The following is a 24589-nucleotide window of genomic DNA, read 5'->3' on the forward strand; positions in this document are numbered from 1 at the left end:
GGGGAAGAAGGGGCGTATGGGGAAGAAGGGGCGAGGGGGGAAGAAGGGGCGTATGGGGAAGAAGGGACGAGGGGGGAAGACCCCCTGCATGAAAGGTACCTTCAGTCGGGGTTTTCAGGAAAGACTCCTTCACGCTTCCTGCCTGCCTGGGATATGAGTGTCAGTCACTTGGCTAAAAGCGTCTGCCAAATGCATAAAGAAGAACGCAGCTGAGCTCAGAAAGACAGCAGAACCGGACGGGTGGACCCTGTTGTCAGATGAACTCTTCAGCTCAGACACAGTTCAGGCTCCACAGGGTAGAAATAATCTGATAAATGTACATTATAAGCTTCAGTCCAATCAGAAACTGGTGTCAGCATTAGAACCTGAACCCATTTAAAGAACAAATCCAAGCAGAACCAGTGCAGAAGTCCAGAGTCAGAATGATTTAAGTGTGTTGGAGTCTGTAATAGCATCTGGTAGCTGGTTCCACCATCAGGGAACCAGCCGTTAGAACAGTCTGGACTGAGATGGCCTTGTTGTAGGGACGTCAGAACCAGACGAGGTCCAGAAGGAGCATCAGCCTGTATGGCTGAGTTTAAACAGCTGCTGCAGACCGGACTGGGTCTGGTCCATGAGGAGAGGAGGGCGGGTTATAAAATGCTTCAACACCACCGCGACTGTGAGTGCCAACAAATGCACAAGACAAAATTAGAAATAACACGATGCCTCGTCTGTAATCTGAGGAAAGTAAATACATTTTTTCTCACACCATTGCAATAGTTTACTAATTAAAATACTGAATTAATATTCATTACTGGGGCATAACATAATCAGGCTGACTGAGCAGGCTCAGGCTCATAAGGACCCAACAAGTAGCAAAGCTAAACTGTCACAGAGACCCTCTGATGCTGTGGACTGGACACAAGGTGAGTTTAAAATTAAAGCGCAGCTTTTTGGCTATTTAAACCAGCGCCATGCTTTACTGCTTGAGTTTGGTGCTACGCCCCTGGAGGAGGGTCATGTGACCTGTTCGGTCGAAGGAACAGCCGACACTCTGCCGGGTTCTGGACCATGATTAACGGCTCTGAACCAAACTACGTCCAGTTGATTTTGTGTGAAAGAAGCTGAGAACAGCTGATCTGAGGTCTGATTCTGCGGTTTTTACAGCTTCCTGAAGAGTCTTACAGCTGTTGAATGAACCCAGTTTGATGTAGTTTAGCTCACAATAACTTTTAATAAAGAAAACAGTTGAATGCAGAAGCAGAGGTACAGAATATCTCTGTAAAAACATTTAAACAGGAAGAGGTCAGGAGTCCTCGTGGTGCCGTCACACGACCGGATTTAAACAGCTGCAGGTTAATAAAACACAGGGAAGGGAAGCATTCAGGGAGGTTTTCTGAGCCGTTTCTGATGCATTTGTTGAGGAAAACACACTTTTGTAAGATCAACACGTTCATATTCAGTCAGCAGCACTGTGCTGCCAGCTGTTCAGCATCTGTGTGTGTTCAGTTATTATTTTAGCTCTTTGACTGGGGCACCTGGTGGCCATCAGCGGTATTACATCTGTCACATTACATTACATTACTGTCACATTACATGTCTCAGAAGCCTCAGGATCGCCCCCGGTGGCTTGTTGCCATTCAGGTGAGAAGCTCCGCCCCTTCTTGGTCAGCAGGACTATTGATTTAAGCATTCATGTTTCTGATCAGAGAGTTATTGATTACTTTTCGTGTCCTTCGATGCTCTTTTATAGTTGATTGGACTCTGGACGAGCTGCTCTGCACTAAACTGGACCCAGTAAGAAGCTGAAAGACACTGTTACAGGTTCACATGCATGAAGCTCCAGTCCTGACGGGGTGCGATTCATTCAGGTGTGAAACCTACAGAAACAATCATGAAGACTCGGAGGATCCTGCAGTTTGGGTCAGTTAGAAAGCACAGCTGAGCTCTGAGGGAACAGCTCACAGCTGTTGGCTCAGCGCTCATCATCATAAACCTGACTTTATTCCTTATTTTCATTTTATGACCCGTTTACCTGACGATGGCGAGCCCTCGCGTCCTGTTTCCATCGGTTACATCATTCATAATAAACTGTTTATCGTCTCTGTTGTGATGCACTGAGGCGTGTTTAGTCCCAAAGGCTGGCGGCGATAAGCCGTTTAACGGTGCATTCACAGCCTGAGTGAAGCGTCGGAGCGGATCAGAGCTCGTCATCGTCTTCGCTCGCCACCATGCCGAGCTCCTTGTCCTTGCACTCGCCTCTCTCCGTGACGAACTCCTTCTGCTGCTCCTCCAGCTCGTGCAGCTCCCTCTGCAGCTGCTCCAGGTGCTGCAGGCGGCGGTTCCTCAGGAGGCGCCGCGGGAACGGGTTCATGTCGTTGAAGGCGATGCTGGTCAGCTTCCTGTGAGCACAGTACAGGAAGTGATGTTTATGTTTCTGTATTTATCAGACACTTTTATCCAAAGCGACTTCCAAATGAAGATATAACAGCTTTATAAAAAGCTAACAATAAGCTAACAATAAGCTAACAAAAAGCTAACAATAAGCTCACAATAAGCTAACAATAAGCTAACAAAAAGCTAACAAAAAGCTAACAATAAGCTCCATAGAAGGAACCCAGGAGTCCGACTCTGTCAGAGGGGACAGAGTAGAGATAGGGTGCAGGCATAGAAGGAAGTGCAGAAAGATAAAGAGCAGAGATAGAGGGGGGAGGGAAGTACAAGGTAAGTGCTGGGATAGGAGATGCTCTCTGAAGAGCTGGGTTTTCAGGAGCTTCTTGAAGATAGACAGGGACGCCCCTGTTCTGGTAGCGCTCGGTAGGTCATTCCACCATCGTGGGACGACACATGAACAGAGTTTGGATTGTCTTAGGCGTGGTGTAGGAGCTGCTAGACGACAATCCTGGGACCAACGGAGGGACCCAGTTGGGACAGAAGCCTTTGCAGGAGCCTTCAAGTAGATGGAGCCGCTCCATTAAGCTCTTTGTAGCTAACATCAGGGACTTGATGTGAAGGAAGGAGAAGAACTACAGTTCAGTGATCAGGAAGAGAAAGAAGCTGCCCCGTTAAAAAATCTGTAGATTATTGATCAGTCATTGATCAGCACACCCAAGTTCATTCATTCAACTTCTGTCAGTGAGCTCTGATGCTGCTCCATCAAACACTGTCACTTTGTGCTGCTGTGCAGTCAAAGTTTCTGAAAGATTTAAAACTACTAAAACATAAAGTGTCAGTATTCCTGCTGAGCTTCGAGGCCGAGCAGCTGGGTGCATACCTGCCATCAGAGATGGTCTTAGTGAAGAAGCGCAGGTACTGGTAGATCTCCACACTGTCGTGGATCTTCAGGATGTCGTCCTCTTTGTATTTGAACAGAGCCAGAGTGTACCTGAAGATCACCTGCAGAGCAAACACTGTCAGTACTACACAGATGCACACCTGAGGATGAAACCGTCTCCCTGCAGCTACACAAGTCAAAAAAAGGTTGAATAAATTCATTCAGTATCACAAAGACTTCAGGGCTCAGTCATGAACAGAAGAAACGTGATGACACATCAGATCAAGCCTAATAAAACACAGAATGTGTTGGCGTGGTGCGTTCAGGTGCCTGTACCTTGGTGCCCTCGTACAGGAAGGCGTCCCACAGCCGCAGCAGGATGTCACTGGGCAGGCTCTCCACGAAAACCACCAGGAACCAGTTGAAGGTGATGAGGGACACGTCAATGTTGTGACCTTCGAAGTGAGCCGCCAGGCGGGGAAGCTTCTCGACCAGGAAGTCCTTCAGCACCCGCTGGTCCGCCTGAACAGAGAGGGTGGCATCAGTGGCACGGATCACCATAAATGAAGAGGCCAGGTGGGCGTGGCTCCTCACCTGAGACGCCACCAGGTTCTTGGTGTAGTAGTCCTGAGGCATGATGGCCTCCACCACAGCCACCAGACACCAGAATGCGTCCTCTTCACTCTGGAGGACGAGGAGAGCGATGGCCGCCAACCTGAGAGAAAAACAGGGCGTCACATGAGCCCACGTGTCCTCCAGTCCTCACAAATAAACTGGAAAACAGGTGTGATCAGTGCAGGTGAGAACCTGTTGAGCCCCTGGCAGTAGCCAACAGCCGGGTTCAGCCAAGAGAACGCCAACAAAATGCGGCGCAGCTGCTGGAGGGCGGGGCTGGATGGCGATGAGAAGTGCTGATTGGTGGTCAGGGTGCGGTGGAGGTCCAGCTGGATCTGCCTGGAGGCTGGATGAGGAGACATCCGGCTCTTCTCACACAGCTGCCAACACAGGAGCTGGATTAAAAACCTGTGGCCAGGTGTGGACAGGTGTGGACAGGTGTGGCCAGGTGTGGACAGTGTGGACAGGTGAGGGCAGTGTGGACAGGTGTGGCCAGGTGTGGACAGTGTGGACAGGTGTGGACGGTGTGGACAGGTGTGGACAGGTGTGGACAGGTGTGGCCAGGTGTGGACAGTGTGGACAGTGTGGACAGGTGTGGACAGGTGTGGACAGTGTGGACAGGTGTGGACAGTGTGGACAGGTGTGGCCAGGTGTGGACAGTGTGGACAGTGTGGACAGGTGTGGACAGGTGTGGACAGTGTGGACAGGTGTGGACAGTGTGGACAGGTGTGGACGGTGTGGACAGGTGTGGCCAGGTGTGGACAGTGTGGACAGTGTGGACAGTGTGGACAGGTGTGGCCAGGTGTGGACAGGTGTGCACAGTGTGGACAGGTGTGGCCAGGTGTGGCCAGGTGTGGACAGGTGTGGCCAGGTGTGGACACTGTGGACAGGTGCTCTTAGCGTACCTGCTCGTAGCGCTGAGGGTGGCTCTCCCACATCGTTCTGGTTCTGGCTCGGACCACCCAGCGCCACACTCTCTGCCGGTACTCCTGTGGGACGCCTCCACGCATCAAAGCTTTGAGCTCAGGTGAGGCGCACAGGTCGTCGTCTGACCTGCCGGCCAGGTAGTGCGCCCAGCGGCTCAGCAGGGGGCGCTCCACGCCCTCCTGCAGGGACACACAGCCCGACTGTCAGCACACAAACCAGGACTGATCAATGCTGTCGATCAGATGTGATCACAAACTGGAGCAACTAATGATCAATGAAACTATGAAGATATTCTGGCTTTATATGACCTGAAAAAACTGACACAGACAGCTGCACCTGAACACACCACCTGTCTGTATCAGCTGTGGTGCATTCAGGTGCACCTGAACACACCACCTGTCTGTGTCAGCTGTGGTGCATTCAGGTGCACCTGAACACACCACCTGTCTGTGTCAGCTGTGGTGCATTCAGGTGCACCTGAACACACCACCTGTCTGTGTCAGCTGTGGTGCGTTCAGGTGCACCTGTCTGTGTCAGCTGTGGTGCGTTCAGGTGCACCTGTCTGTGTCAGCTGTGGTGCGTTCAGGTGCACCTGTCTGTGTCAGCTGTGGTGCGTTCAGGTGCACCTGTCTGTGTCAGCTGTGGTGCGTTCAGAAGCACCTGTCTGTGTCAGCTGTGGTGCGTTCAGGTGCACCTGAACACACCACCTGTCTGTGTCAGCTGTGGTGCATTCAGGTGCACTTGTCTGTGTCAGCTGTGGTGCATTCAGGTGCACTTGTCTGTGTCAGCTGTGGTGCATTCAGGTGCACTTGTCTGTGTCAGCTGTGGTGCGTTCAGGTGCACCTGAACACACCACCTGTCAGCTGTGGTGCATTCAGGTGCACCTGAACACACCACCTGTCTGTGTCAGCTGTGGTGCATTCAGGTGCACCTGAACACACCACTTGTCTGTGTCAGCTGTGGTGCGTTCAGGTGCACCTGTCTGTGTCAGCTGTGGTGCATTCAGGTGCACCTGAACACACCACCTGTCTGTGTCAGCTGTGGTGCATTCAGGTGCACCTGTCTGTGTCAGCTGTGGTGCGTTCAGGTGCACCTGTCTGTGTCAGCTGTGGTACGTTCAGGTGCACCTGAACACACCACCTGTCTGTGTCAGCTCTGGTGCGTTCAGGTGCACCTGTCTGTGTCAGCTGTGGTGCATTCAGGTGCACCTGAACACACCACCTGTCAGCTGTGGTGCATTCAGGTGCACCTGAACACACCACCTGTCAGCTGTGGTGCATTCAGCTGCACCTGAACACACCACCTGTCAGCTGTGGTGCATTCAGGTGCACCTGAACACACCACCTGTCTGTGTCAGCTGTGGTGCGTTCAGGTGCACTTGTCTGTGTCAGCTGTGGTGCGTTCAGGTGCAGTCCAGCTCAGGGTTCGGACCTGGTGCAGCAGGTTGTGGGAGCGGATCTCCAGCGCCTGGATCTTTGCCAGCAGCTTCATGTCCTCCACCTCGTAGTCTGGGATGATCTTGAAGCCGTACTCGTCGTGATCCCTGCAGACACAGAGCAGGGTTTACTTTCCCCTGAAGGTCACCTTTCACTGACTGAAGGGTCTATCATATATTAGTATTTATATATGTGTGCATTTTATTATATTATATGTCTTTAGAAAAACAGCCAACCCATCATACATAACGTCTCACATCCCAGAATATTCTGTTACTGTTCAGCCTTCCATGAACACTAAAACACGCCGAATCATGTGTCCGGTATCATGCTACATGTATGAAGTTTGGAGAAAAACCCTGAAACTCAGTTTAGCATTCAGCGAGTTCTGACTGATTAAACCGGAGCGGGTCTCCGGTCCAAGATGGCGGCACCTCGGCTCGTCAGCGCCAGCAGGCAGCAGATGTAGTGGTTCTACCTGTCGGCGGAGAGTTTGATGACGCCCTTCAGCTCTCCTCTCAGAGCGTCCTCGATCAGCTTCTGTACGTCCTGGCGCTGGTCCGGATCCAGAGATTTGGTCTCCTGCAGCCTCCGCAGGACGCCCAGGTATCGGCTCTCCACCTGACAGTTGGTGGCCTCCAGGTAGGCGCACTGGAGCCAATCAGAGAGTAGGAGGCAGAAAGAAGAGATGAGAGGGCAGCATTAAAAAGAATGAGCCAATGAGAGGGAAGGAGGCGGTCCGAGCCTCTCAGAAAGCCGTTTAAAAGCAGCACAGACAGCATCCGGTTGGAGGGTTTCAGGTCCGACAGACTGACCGATAAAGAAAGAACCGGGCTCAGAACCGGGCTCAGAACCGGGCTCAGAACCGGGCTCAGAACCAGGCTCAGAACCAGGCTCAGAACCGGGCTCAGTGATGCTTTTCACACCCACCTTCACCATCAGGCTCTTCTCCTGCTCAGAGCTCTTCCTCCACAGCTTAGTCAGCTGGTAGATCTCAGAGTTCAGAAACTTGTTCTGAGTCTTGTACGCCTCGATGTCGTCCTGCAGACACAGGAGGCACGAGTCAGATGTGAAACTGGTTTACAGCACGATGAAACCAGGTCATTAAAGAGTTACTTCATGTTTCTTCAGAAACTCAAGCTGAAGAGTTTGTGGCTGCAGGAAGAATCAATGAAAGCAAGTTTTAACCAGCAGAGGTTTGAGGTTTGTTTACTGAAAATACGTGAGACGACCCAAAGAGCAGAAGGACTTCATCAACGTCCAGAACATCAAGAAGGAAGTAGAGCTGAGACAGGAAGTGGAACATTCAACAGGAAGTGGAACATTCAACAGGAAGTGGAACATTCAACAGGAAGTGGAACATTTAAAGGGAAGTGGAACATTCAACGGGAAGTGGAACATTCAACAGGAAGTGGAACATTTAAAGGGAAGTGGAACATTTAAAGGGAAGTGGAACATTCAACAGGAAGAGGAACATTCAACAGGAAGTGGAACATTTAAAGGGAAGTGGAACATTCAACAGGAAGTAGATCTGCAACAGGAAGTGGAACATTCAACAGGAAGTGGAACATTCAACAGGAAGTGGAACATTTAAAGGGAAGTGGAACATTCAACAGGAAGTGGAACATTCAACAGGAAGTGGAACATTTAAAGGGAAGTGGAACATTCAACAGGAAGTGGAACATTTAAAGGGAAGTGGAACATTCAACGGGAAGTGGAACATTCAACAGGAAGAGGAACATTCAACAGGAAGTGGAACATTTAAAGGGAAGTGGAACATTCAACAGGAAGAGGAACATTCAACAGGAAGTGGAACATTCAACGGGAAGTGGAACATTTAAAGGGAAGTGGAACATTTAAAGGGAAGTGGAACATTTAAAGGGAAGTGGAACATTCAACAGGAAGAGGAACATTCAACAGGAAGTGGAACATTCAACAGGAAGTGGAACATTTAAAGGGAAGTGGAACATTCAACAGGAAGAGGAACATTCAACAGGAAGAGGAACATTCAACAGGAAGTGGAACATTTAAAGGGAAGTGGAACATTCAACAGGAAGTAGATCTGCAACAGGAAGTGGAACATTCAACAGGAAGTGGAACATTCAACAGGAAGTGGAACATTCAACAGGAAGTGGAACATTTAAAGGGAAGTGGAACATTCAACAGGAAGTGGAACATTCAACAGGAAGTGGAACATTCAACAGGAAGTGGAACATTTAAAGGGAAGTGGAACATTCAACAGGAAGTGGAACATTTAAAGGGAAGTGGAACATTCAACGGGAAGTGGAACATTCAACAGGAAGAGGAACATTCAACAGGAAGTGGAACATTTAAAGGGAAGTGGAACATTCAACAGGAAGTAGATCTGCAACAGGAAGTGGAACATTCAACAGGAAGTAGATCTGCAACAGGAAGTGGAACATTCAACAGGAAGTGGAACATTTAAAGGGAAGTGGAACATTCAACAGGAAGTAGATCTGCAACAGGAAGTGGAACATTTAAAGGGAAGTGGAACATTCTAAAATCTTTTCCAGTTCTTTTCTACTGCACCTTAAGGTTCTCGGTCTGCTGATGAAGCTGCCTGAAGCTCTGAGAGTCCGGAATGCCGCCAGAGGAGAACTCAGAAAGCCTCGGGTCAGACAGGCAGGAGGTCACCTGATCAGACAGCTTTATGATCACCTGACAGGGAACAGGTGGGCGGTGAGAACAGCTGCTGGTCTGTGTTAAAGAGTTAAACCCTGAACTGTGCTGACCGCCGGCGTACCTGCTGCTTGGCGTTGTTCTTTTCCGTTAGCTTTCTGATGTTGTCCTGCAGCTCAGCCAACTGCGCGTCTCGCTCAGCCAGACTCCTCTTCAGCGCCTCGACCTCCATCTTGGAATCCTCCAGCCGGCCTCGCAGGTCGGCCGCCTGCCGCTCGCGGTGCCTCAGAAGCTCCAGGCGCTCCTGCTCCCCCTCTTCTGCCAAAAACTCTGCACAGGTTCGCTTCTCCAGCTGAGCCGCCTCCAGGGCTTTGTGGAGGATCCACACCAGCTCCTGCAGGGCCGACCGATACAATCAATCCAATTCAATTCAGTTCAATGCAATTCAATTCAGTTTATAAAACACCAAATCCCAACAAAAGTCATCTCAGGGCACTTCAAAGATACAGTCCAATTCAAGCTAATTACAGTCCAATTCAAGCTAATTACAATCCAATTCAAGCTAATTACAGTCCAATTCAAGCTAATTACAATCCAATTCAAGCTAATTACAATCCAATTCAAGCTAATTACACTCAATTCAAGCTAATTACAGTCCAATTCAAGCTAATTACAATCCAATTCAAGCTAATTACAGTCAATTCAAGCTAATTACAATCCAATTCAAGCTAATTACAGTCCAATTCAAGCTAATTACAGTCCAATTCAAGATAATTACAGTCCAATTCAAGCTAATTACAGTCCAATTCAAGCTAATTACAATCCAATTCAAGCTAATTACAGTCCAATTCAAGCTAATTACAATCCAATTCAAGCTAATTACAATCCAATTCAAGCTAATTACAATCCAATTCAAGCTAATTACAGTCCAATTCAAGCTAATTACAGTCCAATTCAAGCTAATTACGATCCAATTCAAGCTAATTACGATCCAATTCAAGCTAATTACAGTCCAATTCAAGCTAATTACAGTCCAATTCAAGCTAATTACGATCCAATTCAAGCTAATTACAGTCCAATTCAAGCTAATTACAATCCAATTCATTAATACAATCAAATCCAATGAATTAAATTCCAAATCGGTTAAATTCACACAGAGCTAATTTAAAAACTTTCGAGCTGAGGAACTGAAACTTCTCTCTGATCTTTGAATGTAGGAAGAAAATCATCACAGCTGCAGTCCAACAGACAGCAGGACTTTAAGTATCTGTGAAGGACTACTTCCAGCAGCGGATGGATCCACATTAGGTGCAGCATGGGCTGTGAGACCCTGAGCAGCGACTGATCACCTTCTGAGCTTTGACCTCCTCCATCAGCATCTGTTTCTCCTGCTGCAGGCGGGACGTCTGTTCTGGGGACGCCGGGTCTCTGTGGAGGATCGGCATCGTGGACGAGTTCCGAGTCTTCGTCCTCCGGCTGCGCCGCTCTGCCAGCGGCGACTCGCTGCCTTCTGCCGGAGACGCTTGAACCCCCGGATCAGTCAGTGGGGGGGGAGGCAGGGCCTCGGAGGGAGTCCTGGAGCCTGAGAAGACCGACATGTGACATGAAGAAGGGACACCGTGAAACACAAAACCACGAGTCCTCTGAGACGTGGGGACTTGGGTCTAAACAAGTTCTCATCTAGACTGACAAGTCCTGAGTCCAAGTCAGGAAGAACCAGGACAGAACCAGAAGAGCCAGAAGTACCTGTGGTGCTGGTGCTGTCAGCAGAGCTGGTGGGGATCCAGGGAGGAGCGTTGGTGGGGAAGGTGCTCTGACTCCACTCCTGAGACGACCTCTTCCTCAGACTGTGGACAGAGTTTCTGTTTACACAAAAGAGGAGATATTTCTCACAGTTGGATATTTCCCCAACAGAGCACTTTGCTCTCAGGCTGCAGGTTTCCTTGTGGTTCCCAGAGTTTCTAAAAGCAGAATGGGAGGCAGAGCCTTCAGTTATCAGGCCCCTAAAAGCAGAATGGGAGGCAGAGCCTTCAGTTATCAGGCCCCTAAAAGCAGAATGGGAGGCAGAGCCTTCAGTTATCAGGCCCCTAAAAGCAGAATGGGAGGCAGAGCCTTCAGTTATCAGGCCCCTAAAAGCAGAATGGGAGGCAGAGCCTTTAGTTATCAGGCCCCTAAAAGCAGAATGGGAAGCAGAGCCTTCAGTTATCAGGCCCCTAAAAGCAGAATGGGAGGCAGAGCCTTCAGTTATCAGGCCCCTAAAAGCAGAATGGGAGGCAGAGCCTTCAGTTATCAGGCCCCTAAAAGCAGAATGGGAGGCAGAGCCTTCAGTTATCAGGCCCCTAAAAGCAGAATGGGAGGCAGAGCCTTCAGTTATCAGGCCCCTAAAAGCAGAATGGGAGGCAGAGCCTTCAGTTATCAGGCCCCTAAAAGCAGAATGGGAGGCAGAGCCTTCAGTTATCAGGCCCCTAAAAGCAGAATGGGAGGCAGAGCCTTTAGTTATCAGGCCCCTAAAAGCAGAATGGGAAGCAGAGCCTTCAGTTATCAGGCCCCTAAAAGCAGAATGGGAGGCAGAGCCTTCAGTTATCAGGCCCCTAAAAGCAGAATGGGAGGCAGAGCCTTCAGTTATCAGGCCCCTAAAAGCAGAATGGGAGGCAGAGCCTTCAGTTATCAGGCCCCTAAAAGCAGAATGGGAGGCAGAGCCTTCAGTTATCAGGCCCCTAAAAGCAGAATGGGAGGCAGAGCCTTCAGTTATCAGGCCCCTAAAAGCAGAATGGGAGGCAGAGCCTTCAGTTATCAGGCCCCTAAAAGCAGAATGGGAGGCAGAGCCTTCAGTTATCAGGCCCCTAAAAGCAGAATGGGAGGCAGAGCCTTCAGTTATCAGGCCCCTAAAAGCAGAATGGGAGGCAGAGCCTTCAGTTATCAGGCCCCTAAAAGCAGAATGGGAGGCAGAGCCTTCAGTTATCAGGCCCCTAAAAGCAGAATGGGAGGCAGAGCCTTCAGTTATCAGGCCCCTAAAAGCAGAATGGGAGGCAGAGCCTTCAGTTATCAGGCCCCTAAAAGCAGAATGGGAGGCAGAGCCTTCAGTTATCAGGCCCCTAAAAGCAGAATGGGAGGCAGAGCCTTCAGTTATCAGGCCCCTAAAAGCAGAATGGGAGGCAGAGCCTTCAGTTATCAGGCCCCTAAAAGCAGAATGGGAGGCAGAGCCTTTAGTTATCAGGCCCCTAAAAGCAGAATGGGAGGCAGAGCCTTTAGTTATCAGGCCCCTAAAAGCAGAATGGGAAGCAGAGCCTTCAGTTATCAGGCCCCTAAAAGCAGAATGGGAGGCAGAGCCTTCAGTTATCAGGCCCCTAAAAGCAGAATGGGAGGCAGAGCCTTCAGTTATCAGGCCCCTAAAAGCAGAATGGGAGGCAGAGCCTTCAGTTATCAGGCCCCTAAAAGCAGAATGGGAGGCAGAGCCTTCAGTTATCAGGCCCCTAAAAGCAGAATGGGAGGCAGAGCCTTCAGTTATCAGGCCCCTAAAAGCAGAATGGGAGGCAGAGCCTTCAGTTATCAGGCCCCTAAAAGCAGAATGGGAGGCAGAGCCTTCAGTTATCAGGCCCCTAAAAGCAGAATGGGAGGCAGAGCCTTCAGTTATCAGGCCCCTCTCTGTGGAACCAGCTGCCAGTTTGGCTTCAGGAAGCAGACACCCTCTCTACCTTTAAGATCAGGCTGAAACTTTCCTTTCTGATAAAGCTTATAGTTAGGGATGGCTCAGGTGAGCCTGAAACATCCCATAGTTCTGCTGCTATAGGCCCAGCCTGCTGGGGGAGCTCCCATGATGCACCTCTCCTCCATTTTGTGACTTGGTTCTTTGAAGAGCTCTGAGACGATATCTGTTCTGATTTGGCTCTTTCTAAATGAAACTGAATTGACCTGAAAAATGCCAAACTGGGCGGTTCTGAGCGGTGACTCACTGGATCTCGATGAGCGGGTGTTTGATGGACATGTTGGAGAGCGGCGTTCTCTGTGTCGGCGCGCTGGCGGCCTCCTCCCCCACCAGACCCAGAGGACTCTTCAGCAGCGGCAGGAAGTCATCTGAACACAGAAAACAGAGCAAGCCTTTATCTGCCATCAGAGTACATTTTACATTCATTAGGTTTGTTCACATTTTTTATCCATCTTTACGGACCTTTGATTTTTTATTTAAACAATGTTTAACCATGAAGGTCTGCAGTAGTTTAAATTCACCACAATTCCTGTGGATGAGGAACTTCTTCAGCCGAGAAGTCACATTTTCTATGAAATCTTCCCCTGATGAGACATGATCTCTGGTCCGTTTTGTGATCACCGTGTAATCGGTTCTGTCCAACTGAACCTCTCCCGGCTGCTGGCTGTGATGAGCTCTGCGGCCTGCAGGGGGCGCTGACAGCACACCACCCTCTGGCTGTGATCTTTACATGAAGTTCTGAGCAAACACGAAGGAACACGAAGGAACACGGAGGAACACGGAGGCTGCCCAGACAAGCAGCTCCTGAACAAGTCGAGACACGAGCAGAATACCTGAGAACCAGGTGAGCTGCTTCCAGCGCTGCGCACAAGTGCCGCCGATCACCGTCTGCAGCAGAACCTCTGATCGGACCTGAACCAGTCCAAACCCTGGAAACTGGGTCAGTTTTCCCCTGCAGCAGGAACCTCTTATTGGACCTGAACCAGTCCAAACCCTGGAAACTGCAGCAGAACCTCTTATTGGACCTGAACCAGTCCAAACCCTGGAAACTGGGTCAGTTTCCTCCTGCTGCAGGAACCTCTTATTGGACCTGAACCAGTCCAAACCCTGGAAACTGCAGCAGGAACCTCTTATTGGACCTGAACCAGTCCAAACCCTGGAAACTGGGTCAGTTTTCTCCTGCAGCAGGAACCTCTTATTGGACCTGAACCAGTCCAAACCCTGGAAACTGCAGCAGGAACCTCTTATTGGACCTGAACCAGTCCAAACCCTGGAAACTGCAGCAGGAACCTCTTATTGGACCTGAACCAGTCCAAACCCTGGAAACTGCAGCAGGAACCTCTTATTGGACCTGAACCAGTCCAAACCCTGGAAACTGGGTCAGTTTTCTCCTGCAGCAGGAACCTCTTATTGGACCTGAACCAGTCCAAACCCTGGAAACTGCAGCAGGAACCTCTTATTGGACCTGAACCAGTCCAAACCCTGGAAACTGGGTCAGTTTTCCCCTGCAGCAGGAACCTCTGATCGGACCTGAACCAGTCCAAACCCTGGAAACTGGGTCAGTTTTCTCCTGCAGCAGAACCTCTTATTGGACCTGAACCAGTCCAAACCCTGGAAACTGGGTCAGTTTTCTCCTGCAGCAGAACCTCTTATTGGACCTGAACCAGTCCAAACCCTGGAAACTGGGTCAGTTTTCTCCTGCAGCAGGAACCTCTTATTGGACCTGAACCAGTCCAAACCCTGGAAACTGGGTCAGTTTTCTCCTGCAGCAGAACCTCTTATTGGACCTGAACCAGTCCAAACCCTGGAAACTGGGTCAGTTTTCTCCTGCTGCAGGTGACGGAGTCTGATTTATATTTAGTCTGTCAGTTTCCTCTCATTCAGCCGCCTGCAGTCTGCCACTTCCTGTCCTCATGATGTAACTTCATGTGCAGCCTAAACACATGAATAATGCATATGGAGTAATGGTCTTAAAGGAGCTGCCCATCATTCTGGGAAAGCTTATGAGGCCATTTCCAAACTCTGAAGTCTCTGCACAGCGAGCTGGTTCAGATCAGATTGTTTTTGCTGTGGGGAGCAGTGGGAGAGAGACAGGAAATGATCCTCAGAGCATCAAACGTCTCACATCGTGCTTCCTGCTGACACACCCCTCATTAAAGTAACCAGGCAGCAGTCTAACGTTTGTTTACTGCTGTAGTCGTGGAAACGCTGACTGGATGAAACCAGCCTATGACACACATGGCCTCCAGCAGAATGTGGGGCCAGGTCCGACCCAGCTGTGCACCGATGGTGAGAAGAAGCCGAAAAATGACTGAATCAGGCTTCTCTGACTCACCCTGAAGTTTCCCAGCTCTCACAAACAGCTGAGTCAAACTGAGCCGCTCCCTCCTGCAGGATTTCCCAACGCTCAGAACCACAGGACACGCCCACTTCTCAAAGCTGTGACATCAGCGCAGCCAGGAAGCAGAGGCGATCAATAATCTGGGTTTCAGCTGTTCCCAGATGATACGGACGGGAACAGATCTCATGAACTTACTGTCAGATTTCAGATGAAATTAATCATTCATGTTGGTTTCAGAGCAACCAGCCTCTGTCTGAGGGAGCAGAAACTTTCTGCTGACATCTCCTCAGAAGATGTTCCTTTACTTTGACACAAACATAAGAATTCATCAAGGAACTGAAACGGGTTCAATTACGACTTGAGGAATCTCTCCCCTCTGCTCTGGGAAAGCTGAGAACGAACATCATGAGGCTTTAAATTAGTCTGAGAGGAAAACCCTTCCAGAACCTGAGGCCGGGTACTGCTGGAACACATTCATAGAATCAATTAATTACCCTGTAATCAAACCCTGTTGGCTGGAGATAAAGTTAATAACTGGCAGAGAGCTGAATCATTATGGAAGAAAGCCAGAAACTTCATGAAGAGCCACCAGAAAATGAGAAGGGACAGAAGCTGTATTTGTAACTTTTTCTTTAAGACTCTGTAGCTAGAAGTTTAATAAATACTTCTCCAGATGGGAATTTGGAGGATATGAGAAACATGGCATCTTAACACTGTATCCTGATCAGTCTGTAGGCTTCACTGATGCTTTAACCCTTACTTTAACCCTTACTTTAACCCTTACTTTAACCATTACTTTAACCCTTACTTTAACCCTTACTTTAACCCTTACTTTAACCATTACTTTAACACTTACTTTAACCCTTACTTTAACACTTACTTTAACCCTTACTTTAACCCTTACTTTAACCATTACTTTAACCCTTACTTTAACCCTTACTTTAACCCTTACTTTAACCATTACTTTAACCATTACTTTAACCCTTACTTTAACCCTTACTTTAACCCTTACTTTAACCATTACTTTAACCCTTACTTTAACCATTACTTTAACACTTACTTTAACCCTTACTTTAACACTTACTTTAACCCTTACTTTAACACTTACTTTAACCCTTACTTTAACCCTTACTTTAACCCTTACTTTAACCATTACTTTAACCCTTACTTTAACCCTTACTTTAACCCTTACTTTAACCCTTACTTTAACCCTTACTTTAACCATTACTTTAACCCTTACTTTAACCCTTACTTTAACCATTACTTTAACCCTTACTTTAACCATTACTTTAACACTTACTTTAACCCTTACTTTAACACTTACTTTAACCCTTACTTTAACACTTACTTTAACCCTTACTTTAACCCTTACTTTAACCATTACTTTAACACTTACTTTAACCCTTACTTTAACACTTACTTTAACCCTTACTTTAACCCTTACTTTAACCCTTACTTTAACCCTTACTTTAACCATTACTTTAACCCTTACTTTAACCATTACTTTAACACTTACTTTAACCCTTACTTTAACCCTTACTTTAACCCTTACTTTAACCCTTACTTTAACCCTTACTTTAACCCTTACTTTAACCATTACTTTAACCCTTACTTTAACCATTACTTTAACACTTACTTTAACCCTTACTTTAACACTTACTTTAACCCTTACTTTAACACTTACTTTAACCCTTACTTTAACCCTTACTTTAACCCTTACTTTAACCATTACTTTAACCCTTACTTTAACCCTTACTTTAACCCTTACTTTAACCATTACTTTAACCCTTACTTTAACCCTTACTTTAACCCTTACTTTAACCCTTACTTTAACCCTTACTTTAACCCTTACTTTAACCCTTACTTTAACCATTACTTTAACCCTTACTTTAACCATTACTTTAACCCTTACTTTAACCATTACTTTAACACTTACTTTAACCCTTACTTTAACACTTACTTTAACCCTTACTTTAACCCTTACTTTAACCATTACTTTAACCCTTACTTTAACCCTTACTTTAACCCTTACTTTAACCATTACTTTAACCATTACTTTAACCCTTACTTTAACCCTTACTTTAACCCTTACTTTAACCCTTACTTTAACCCTTACTTTAACCCTTACTTTAACCCTTAAACCGCTCATCAGTGCCTCAGCTCTGTCTCCAGAGATCCTCTTTAACTTCCGTCCGTTAGCTGCTACCTTAAATGGAGCATTTATGTTGGATGTTTGAAACAGCCCCAAAGTAAAAAGACTGCAGTGTTGTTGTTGTTGTTTGTTTTTCACCTGCAGTGTTTTTGTTGTTGTTTGTTTTTCACCTGCAGTGTTGTTGTTTGATTTTCACCTGCAGTGTTGTTGTTTGATTTTCACCTGCAGTGTTGTTGTTGTTTGTTTTTCACCTGCAGTGTTGTTTGTTGTTGTTTGATTTTCACCTGCAGTGTTGTTGTTGTTTGTTTTTCACCTGCAGTGTTGTTGTTGTTGTGTGTTTTTCACCTGCAGTGTTGTTGTTGTTGTGTGTTTCTCACCTGCAGTGTTGTTTGTTGTTGTTTGATTTTCACCTGCAGTGTTTATGTTGTTGTTTGTTTCTCACCTGCAGTGTTGTTGTTGTTGTTTGTTTCTCACCTGCAGTGTTGTTGTTGTTTGTTTCTCACCTGCAGTGTTGTTGTTGTTGTTTGTTTCTCACCTGCAGTGTTGTTGTTGTTGTTTGTTTCTCACCTGCAGTGTTGTTGTTGTTCTTTGTTTCTCACCTGCAGTGTTGTTGTTGTTGTTTTTCACCTGCAGTGTTGTTGTTGTTGTTTGTTTCTCACCTGCAGTGTTGTTGTTGTTGTTTGTTTCTCACCTGCAGTGTTGTTGTTGTTTGTTTTTCACCTGCAGTGTTGTTGTTGTTGTGTGTTTTTCACCTGCAGTGTTGTTGTTGTTGTGTGTTTCTCACCTGCAGTGTTGTTTGTTGTTGTTTGATTTTCACCTGCAGTGTTTATGTTGTTGTTTGTTTCTCACCTGCAGTGTTGTTGTTGTTGTTTGTTTCTCACCTGCAGTGTTGTTGTTGTTTGTTTCTCACCTGCAGTGTTGTTGTTGTTTGTTTCTCACCTGCAGTGTTGTTGTTGTTGTTTGTTTCTCACCTGCAGTGTTTTTGTTGTTTGTTTCTCACCTGCAGTGTTGTTGTTGTTGTTTGTTTCTCACCTGCAGTGTTGTTGTTGTTGTTTGTTTCTCACCTGCAGTGTTGTTGTTGTTGTTTGTTTCTCACCTGCAGTGTTGTTGTTGTTGTTTGTTTCTCACCTGCAGTGTTGTTGTTGTTGTTTGTTGGCTCTGTGCAGGTGGACATCTGTCTGTGCTGCCAGCGCCTCACCTGCAGCTGCTGCAGCCAATAGAGCATCAGCTCCTGGGTCACAGCCTGTTGGGGGGCACAGTTCACATGAAACGCAGCTTTTAGTGGATGAAAACTTCGACACGTTTGTACTGTGAGGTTTTCCCTCTGAAGCTGATCTCATGTCAAACTGAAGCTTTCAGATCACAGAGACCAACAGATTGAGCCTGGTTCTGGATTAGTTCCAGAAGTCTGAACTTTAGCTAGCAGAGGGAACCCGGTGTTTCCAGATGCTGAACACTTTAACGGCTCTTTACAGATGACTACCTGAGCAGGACTAGAGGGGCCCTCCCACCTTGAGTATGAAGGTGCGTTCAGGGGTCTTGATGTGGAAGGTTCCCTTCTCTGCCTTCAGCGGGTAGGTGAAGGTGGCGCCGCTGAGCTCCACCCGGCCCAGCGACATCACATCCTGTGGCGTGCGGTAGTAGAACAGCTGGTTCTTTTTCTCCTCGTAGGTGAACCAGCGCTGCTTCCAGGCCCTCAGGGGCCCGCCCTGCTTCTGCAGGTAGCCGCACAGTCTGGGGCGGGGCCTCACCTGGTCACAGAACGCCTCGATGGTGAGGGGCGGCGCCGGGGGAGCCAGGGTCGGAATGTGAAGGTGTTTCTGCTGGTCCTCTGGAGGAAGAGCCTGCGGCGAGTTCAGGTCCAGATGAGAATCCTGGTGGTTCTGCTCATCTTTGGACTCGACCTGGAGCTCGAGCTCCTTCTTTCCTTCAGTTAAACCCTCAGAGGAAGGAGGGGGGTCTTCTTCAGGTTCCAGGTGAATAAGACAAGGGTCCTTTTGGTTTGGTTGGTTCAGGGAGTGACGTGGTTCTGGTTCTGGTTCTTGTTCTGGTTCTGGTTCTTGTTCTGGTTCTGGTTCAGGACGACCTCCTGCTTTGGTTGAATCCAGGTTTGGTCTTTGAACTTCCTGACGATTTTCTGCAAGAGGAAAATCTTGTTCTTGTTGAGCAGTAGCCGGATCTAGTTCTGTTCGGTCCGGTTTACCAGGACCGGTATTTTGTGGTTCTGGTTGAACTGGGTTTGGTTCATCTTTTGAAGAGGTCAAAGCTTCTGGTCCCAGTTTGTCTGTTGCAGGAAGCTGGCGGTCTGGTGTCTGTGCTGGACTCTGATGGTTCTGGGACCCGGGCGGGCCGACGGACTCCCTGTTCTGCCGGGCCGCCTCGGGCTCAGGGGCTGGACGCAGCGCCGCTTGGCCGGAGCGGGCAGGAAGCGAGCCAGACGAGGCAGCGCTGGGATTTCCTGCCATGCTGCTTCCATCCATCCTGCTAAAAAAAGAGCAGGAAGAACAGCTTAATGATGTTTGTCAGGAGCCATCAGAACTGTTTGGATTAAATCAGACTTCAGTTTAACTCGTGCTTTCACCAGATGTGCTCCAGCTGTACACAAACAGCTGTAATAGTCACCTGACTGAATGCTGTGGAAACCTTCTCCTTCCCCCGACCTCAGCCCTGAGCTTTAATCAGAACCCTGAAGGAAACCGATGCCACAGAGCAGCAACAACACTGAGTCATGCCTGCTGGAATAAAGGCTCGTCACATGACCTCAGGTGGAACACGGGCTGCAGTTTAAACTCAGGACACCGTGAAATGATCAGCCGGGTCACGGAAACCTCACTGACGTTTCTCTTCTTCTGCTGACCCAAACTCAGGTTGGACTCTGAGGGGCTCGGGTTGGACTCTGTGGGACTCTGTGGGACTCTGTGGGGCTCGGGTTGGACTCTGAGGGGCTCGGGTTGGACTCTGTGGGGCTCGGGTTGGACTCTGTGGGGCTCGGGTTGGACTCTGTGGGGCTCTGTGGGGCTCGGGTTGGACTCTGTGGGGCTCTGTGGGACTCTGTGGGGCTCAGGATGGACTCTGAGGGGCTCGGGTTGGACTCTGTGGGACTCGGGTTGGACTCTGTGGGACTCTGTGGGACTCTGTGGGGCTCAGGTTGGACTCTGTGGGGCTCAGGTTGGACTCTGTGGGGCTCAGGTTGGACTCTGTGGGGCTCAGGTTGGACTCTGTGGGGCTCAGGTTGGACTCTGTGGGGCTCGGGTTGGACTCTGTGGGGCTCGGGTTGGACTCTGTGGGGCTCTGTGGGGCTCTGTGGGGCTCAGGTTGGACTCTGTGGGGCTCAGGTTGGACTCTGTGGGGCTCAGGTTGGACTCTGTGGGGCTCAGGTTGGACTCTGAGGGGCTCGGGTTGGACTCTGAGGGGCTCGGGTTGGACTCGGGTTGGACTCTGTGGGACTCTGTGGGACTCTGTGGGGCTCAGGATGGACTCTGTGGGGCTCGGGTTGGACTCTGTGGGACTCAGGTTGGACTCTGAGGGGCTCGGGTTGGACTCTGAGGGGCTCGGGTTGGACTCGGGTTGGACTCTGTGGGACTCTGTGGGGCTCTGGTTGGACTCTGTGGGACTCTGTGGGGCTCAGGATGGACTCTGTGGGGCTCGGGTTGGACTCTGTGGGGCTCTGGTTGGACTCTGTGGGGCTCTGGTTGGACTCTGTGGGGCTCTGGTTGGACTCGGGTTGGACTCTGTGGGACTCAGGTTGGACTCTGTGGGGCTCAGGTTGGACTCGGGTTGGACTCTGTGGGGCTCGGGTTGGACTCTGTGGGACTCAGGATGGACTCTGTGGGGCTCGGGTTGGACTCTGTGGGGCTCAGGTTGGACTCTGAGGGGCTCGGGTTGGACTCTGTGGGACTCTGTGGGACTCTGTGGGGCTCGGGTTGGACTCTGTGGGGCTCAGGTTGGACTCTGAGGGGCTCGGGTTGGACTCTGTGGGACTCTGTGGGACTCTGAGGGGCTCGGGTTGGACTCTGTGGGACTCTGTGGGACTCTGTGGGGCTCAGGATGCCGGATGCAGCCTGAAGCTCTCTGTCAGGAGGCAGCCAGCTGCCCGGTGGCCTGAAGCAGCCTCAGACTCAGGCGTTATGAAAGGTTTCTGGGAGCTAAACTGAGTTCCAGCTGCAGACCCCTAACCCGGGTCGGTCTGATGATCATCTGATCAGGTCCCTGAGCTGCTCCCAGATGAAATAACCAGCCTGTAAATCATCTGATCAGGTTCCTGAGCTGCTCCCAGATGAAATAACCAGCCTGTAAATCATCTGATCAGGTTCCTGAGCTGCTCCCAGATGAAATAACCAGCCTGTAAATCATCTGATCAGGTCCCTGAGCTGCTCTCAGATGAAATAACCAGCCTGTAAATCATCTGATCAGGTCCCTGAGCTGCTCTCAGATGAAATAACCAGCCTGTAAATCATCTGATCAGGTTCCTGAGCTGCTCTCAGATGAAATAACCAGCCTGTAAATCATCTGATCAGCTTCCTGAGCTGCTCTCAGATGAAATAACCAGCCTGTAAATCATCTGATCAGGTCCCCGAGCTGCTCTCAGATGAAATAACCAGCCTGTAAATCATCTGATCAGGTCCCCGAGCTGCTCTCAGATGAAATAACCAGCCTGTAAATCATCTGATCAGCTTCCTGAGCTGCTCCCAGATGAAATAACCAGCCTGTAAATCATCTGATCAGGTCCCCGAGCTGCTCTCAGATGAAATAACCAGCCTGTAAATCATCTGATCAGCTCCCCGAGCTGCTCTCAGATGAAATAACCAGCCTGTAAATCATCTGATCAGCTTCCTGAGCTGCTCTCAGATTAAATAACCAGCCTGTAAATCATCTGATCAGGTTCCTGAGCTGCTCTCAGATGAAATAACCAGCCTGTAAATCATCTGATCAGGTTCCTGAGCTGCTCTCAGATGAAATAACCAGCCTGTAAATCATCTGATCAGGTTCCTGAGCTGCTCTCAGATGAAATAACCAGCCTGTAAATCATCTGATCAGCTTCCTGAGCTGCTCCCAGATGAAATAACCAGCCTGTAAAACATCTGATCAGGTTCCTGAGCTGCTCTCAGATTAAATAACCAGCCTGTAAATCATCTGATCAGCTTCCTGAGCTGCTCCCAGATGAAATAACCAGCCTGTAAATAATCTGATCAGCTTCCTGAGCTGCTCTCAGATGAAATAACCAGCCTGTAAAACAGCTGATCAGGTTCCTGAGCTGCTCTCAGATGAAATAACCAGCCTGTAAATCATCTGATCAGGTTCCTGAGCTGCTCCCAGATGAAATAACCAGCCTGTAAATCATCTGATCAGGTCCCTGAGCTGCTCTCAGATGAAATAACCAGCCTGTAAAACATCTGATCAGGTCCCTGAGCTGCTCTCAGATGAAATAACCAGCCTGTAAATCATCTGATCAGCTTCCTGAGCTGCTCTCAGATGAAATAACCAGCCTGTAAATCATCTGATCAGGTTCCTGAGCTGCTCCCAGATGAAATAACCAGCCTGTAGATCATCTGATCAGGTTCCTGAGCTGCTCTCAGATGAAATAACCAGCCTGTAAATCATCTGATCAGGTCCCTGAGCTGCTCTCAGATGAAATAACCAGCCTGTAAATCATCTGATCAGGTCCCTGAGCTGCTCTCAGATGAAATAACCAGCCTGTAAATCATCTGATCAGGTTCCTGAGCTGCTCTCAGATGAAATAACCAGCCTGTAGATCATCTGATCAGGTTCCTGAGCTGCTCTCAGATTAAATAACCAGCCTGTAAATCATCTGATCAGCTCCCTGAGCTGCTCCCAGATGAAATAACCAGCCTGTAAATCATCTGATCAGGTCCCTGAGCTCCTCTCAGATGAAATAACCAGCCTGTAAATAATCTGATCAGCTTCCTGAGCTGCTCTCAGATGAAATAACCAGCCTGTAAATCATCTGATCAGGTTCCTGAGCTGCTCCCAGATGAAATAACCAGCCTGTAAATCATCTGATCAGGTTCCTGAGCTGCTCTCAGATGAAATAACCAGCCTGTAAAACAGCTGATCAGGTTCCTGAGCTGCTCTCAGATGAAATAACCAGCCTGTAAATCATCTGATCAGGTTCCTGAGCTGCTCTCAGATGAAATAACCAGCCTGTAAATCATCTGATCAGGTTCCTGAGCTGCTCTCAGATGAAATAACCAGCCTGTAAAACAGCTCAGTTCGGGGCTCCACCCCAGCCTGTGTTCTGACTGACAGAATCCAGCAGAACACCACCAGAAGCCAGAAATACCTCAGGGTTTTAGAAAAGCCGCTTACAGTCAGTAACCCCACTCACGCGCGCGCACGCACGCAGAACAACAATAAAACGCACTGTCACCAGAACAGAACTCCTCGTGTGTTCTCGGCCTTTAACCCGAGGCACTCCACAGCAGGACGAACTCAGAACTTCACGCGCACATGACAGAGAATCTGCGGCGGGCAGCTTACCTGAGGGGGCGGGGCCTGAGCGCACCTGGGGGGTCTGATCTGCTTGATTGGCAGCAGCTGTGTCCGTCGGAGTGAAGGAAACTCTTTTTCTCAACCTTCCTAACTTCTCCCTTCTCCTTCTTCTTGTTCTGGCGCCTCGTGCTCTCCACTCGCTCCTCTCCTCTTCCCGATCCTTCCTTCCAGCTGGTTCCCCTCCCCTCAGCTGCACGAGCGAAAACAAAAGCAACTTCCTTCTTCCTCTGACTTCACAATAAAGTGAGGCGGATTAAAGAGAAACTCCCCGTGTTTTCACTGCAGTTTTATGTCAGATATATGAGTTTTTCTTTGGACATTTTCTGCTTTTTCCCTCATCTTCAGTCCTTGTTCCTGAGCATTTTCAGTGTTTTTTCTTTGTTCAGCCACTTAACTCTGACCTTTGAACCCTTCAGGCAGGAAAAAGGCTCCTAACTCAAGGGATGAACCAGTGTTGTGTCGACACAGAACAGACAACTTAGCAAAGAAGCCATTTTAAACTGGATCTTTAGGCTCTTTGTTACCAGCAGCCTGTCACAAAGACACATCATTTGTTCCCATTTCTTTAGCTGCATCTATGAAAAACAGCAAAGAAAACACAGTTTGACAGACAGAAAATAGGATTTCTGCAGCAACAAGGTGATTCCCAAAGAGCTATTAGCTGAAAACTTGGCATATCTCAGCATGGTGTGTCCTTAAAACTCCATGTTGCTTTAATATTATTGATCAAATCATTTAAACTGTCACATTTATCACATTTATTTATCTGTTAGGTCCTCTGCTGCCACCTGCTGGCAGCTTCCGGTCACTGCTCAGTTTGTCCACCTAAAGCTGAACATCTGGACACAAAACTCTGCTTAATTTACAGCAACTGGAATAAAAACTAAGAAATAAAACAATTAAAACACTCATAGACATAAATAAGTAGTAATGAACTAAAAGGCTGACATAAGAGTCTTGAGTTTAAAACACTTCTGACTCATGACTCTTCAGACCTCAGGGTTCA

At 48.5% G+C, this 24589-nt stretch overlaps 2 protein-coding genes across 2 annotated transcripts; both read right to left on the bottom strand.

Annotated features, from left to right (window-relative positions):
- Nucleotides 1–1933: 1933 nt before the first annotated feature.
- Nucleotides 1934–10439, bottom strand: LOC140317649 (TBC1 domain family member 2A-like). Its single transcript, XM_072395125.1, has 12 exons — nucleotides 10224–10439; nucleotides 8999–9268; nucleotides 8785–8913; nucleotides 7165–7275; nucleotides 6713–6885; nucleotides 6230–6341; nucleotides 4777–4977; nucleotides 4064–4251; nucleotides 3851–3971; nucleotides 3593–3778; nucleotides 3257–3378; nucleotides 1934–2384 (listed from the first exon to the last, which is right to left on the bottom strand). The coding sequence occupies exons 1-12, from the start codon at nucleotides 10317–10319 to the stop codon at nucleotides 2183–2185; spliced, it is 1911 nt and encodes a 636-aa protein (XP_072251226.1). The 5' UTR covers nucleotides 10320–10439; the 3' UTR covers nucleotides 1934–2182.
- Nucleotides 10415–23760, bottom strand: LOC140318577 (uncharacterized). The gene is made up of 7 exons (XM_072396393.1): nucleotides 23572–23760; nucleotides 19154–19557; nucleotides 18950–19123; nucleotides 18585–18886; nucleotides 18202–18316; nucleotides 12828–12948; nucleotides 10415–10736 (listed from the first exon to the last, which is right to left on the bottom strand). Exons 2-7 carry the CDS (start codon nucleotides 19551–19553, stop codon nucleotides 10415–10417), a joined length of 1434 nt encoding a protein of 477 aa, XP_072252494.1. The 5' UTR covers nucleotides 19554–19557; nucleotides 23572–23760.
- Nucleotides 23761–24589: the final 829 nt, after the last annotated feature.

Source organism: Leuresthes tenuis, unplaced genomic scaffold (genome assembly GCF_036924035.1).
Source record: "Leuresthes tenuis unplaced genomic scaffold, fLeuTen1.0.hap1 SCAF_11, whole genome shotgun sequence".
In the NCBI taxonomy this organism is placed as follows: domain Eukaryota; kingdom Metazoa; phylum Chordata; class Actinopteri; order Atheriniformes; family Atherinopsidae; genus Leuresthes; species Leuresthes tenuis.

What these genes read in the sequence shown, in the direction of transcription:
- LOC140318577 (XM_072396393.1), bottom strand. Translation starts at nt 19,553, where the DNA reads ATGGATGGAAGCAGCATGGCAGGAAATCCCAGCGCTGCCTCGTCTGGC. An exon ending in AACGCACCTTCATACTCAAG is followed by an intron (nt 18,317 to 18,584) that starts GTGGGAGGGCCC and finishes GCCCCCCAACAG; the next exon opens with GCTGTGACCCAGGAGCTGAT. An exon ending in CAACAACAACAACACTGCAG is followed by an intron (nt 12,949 to 18,201) that starts GTGAGAAACAAA and finishes TTCTGTGTTCAG; the next exon opens with ATGACTTCCTGCCGCTGCTG.
- LOC140317649 (XM_072395125.1), bottom strand. Translation starts at nt 10,319, where the DNA reads ATGCCGATCCTCCACAGAGACCCGGCGTCCCCAGAACAGACGTCCCGC. An exon ending in AGAAGAGCCTGATGGTGAAG is followed by an intron (nt 6,886 to 7,164) that starts GTGGGTGTGAAA and finishes GATTGGCTCCAG; the next exon opens with TGCGCCTACCTGGAGGCCAC. An exon ending in AAGACCATCTCTGATGGCAG is followed by an intron (nt 2,385 to 3,256) that starts GTATGCACCCAG and finishes CTGTGCTCACAG; the next exon opens with GAAGCTGACCAGCATCGCCT.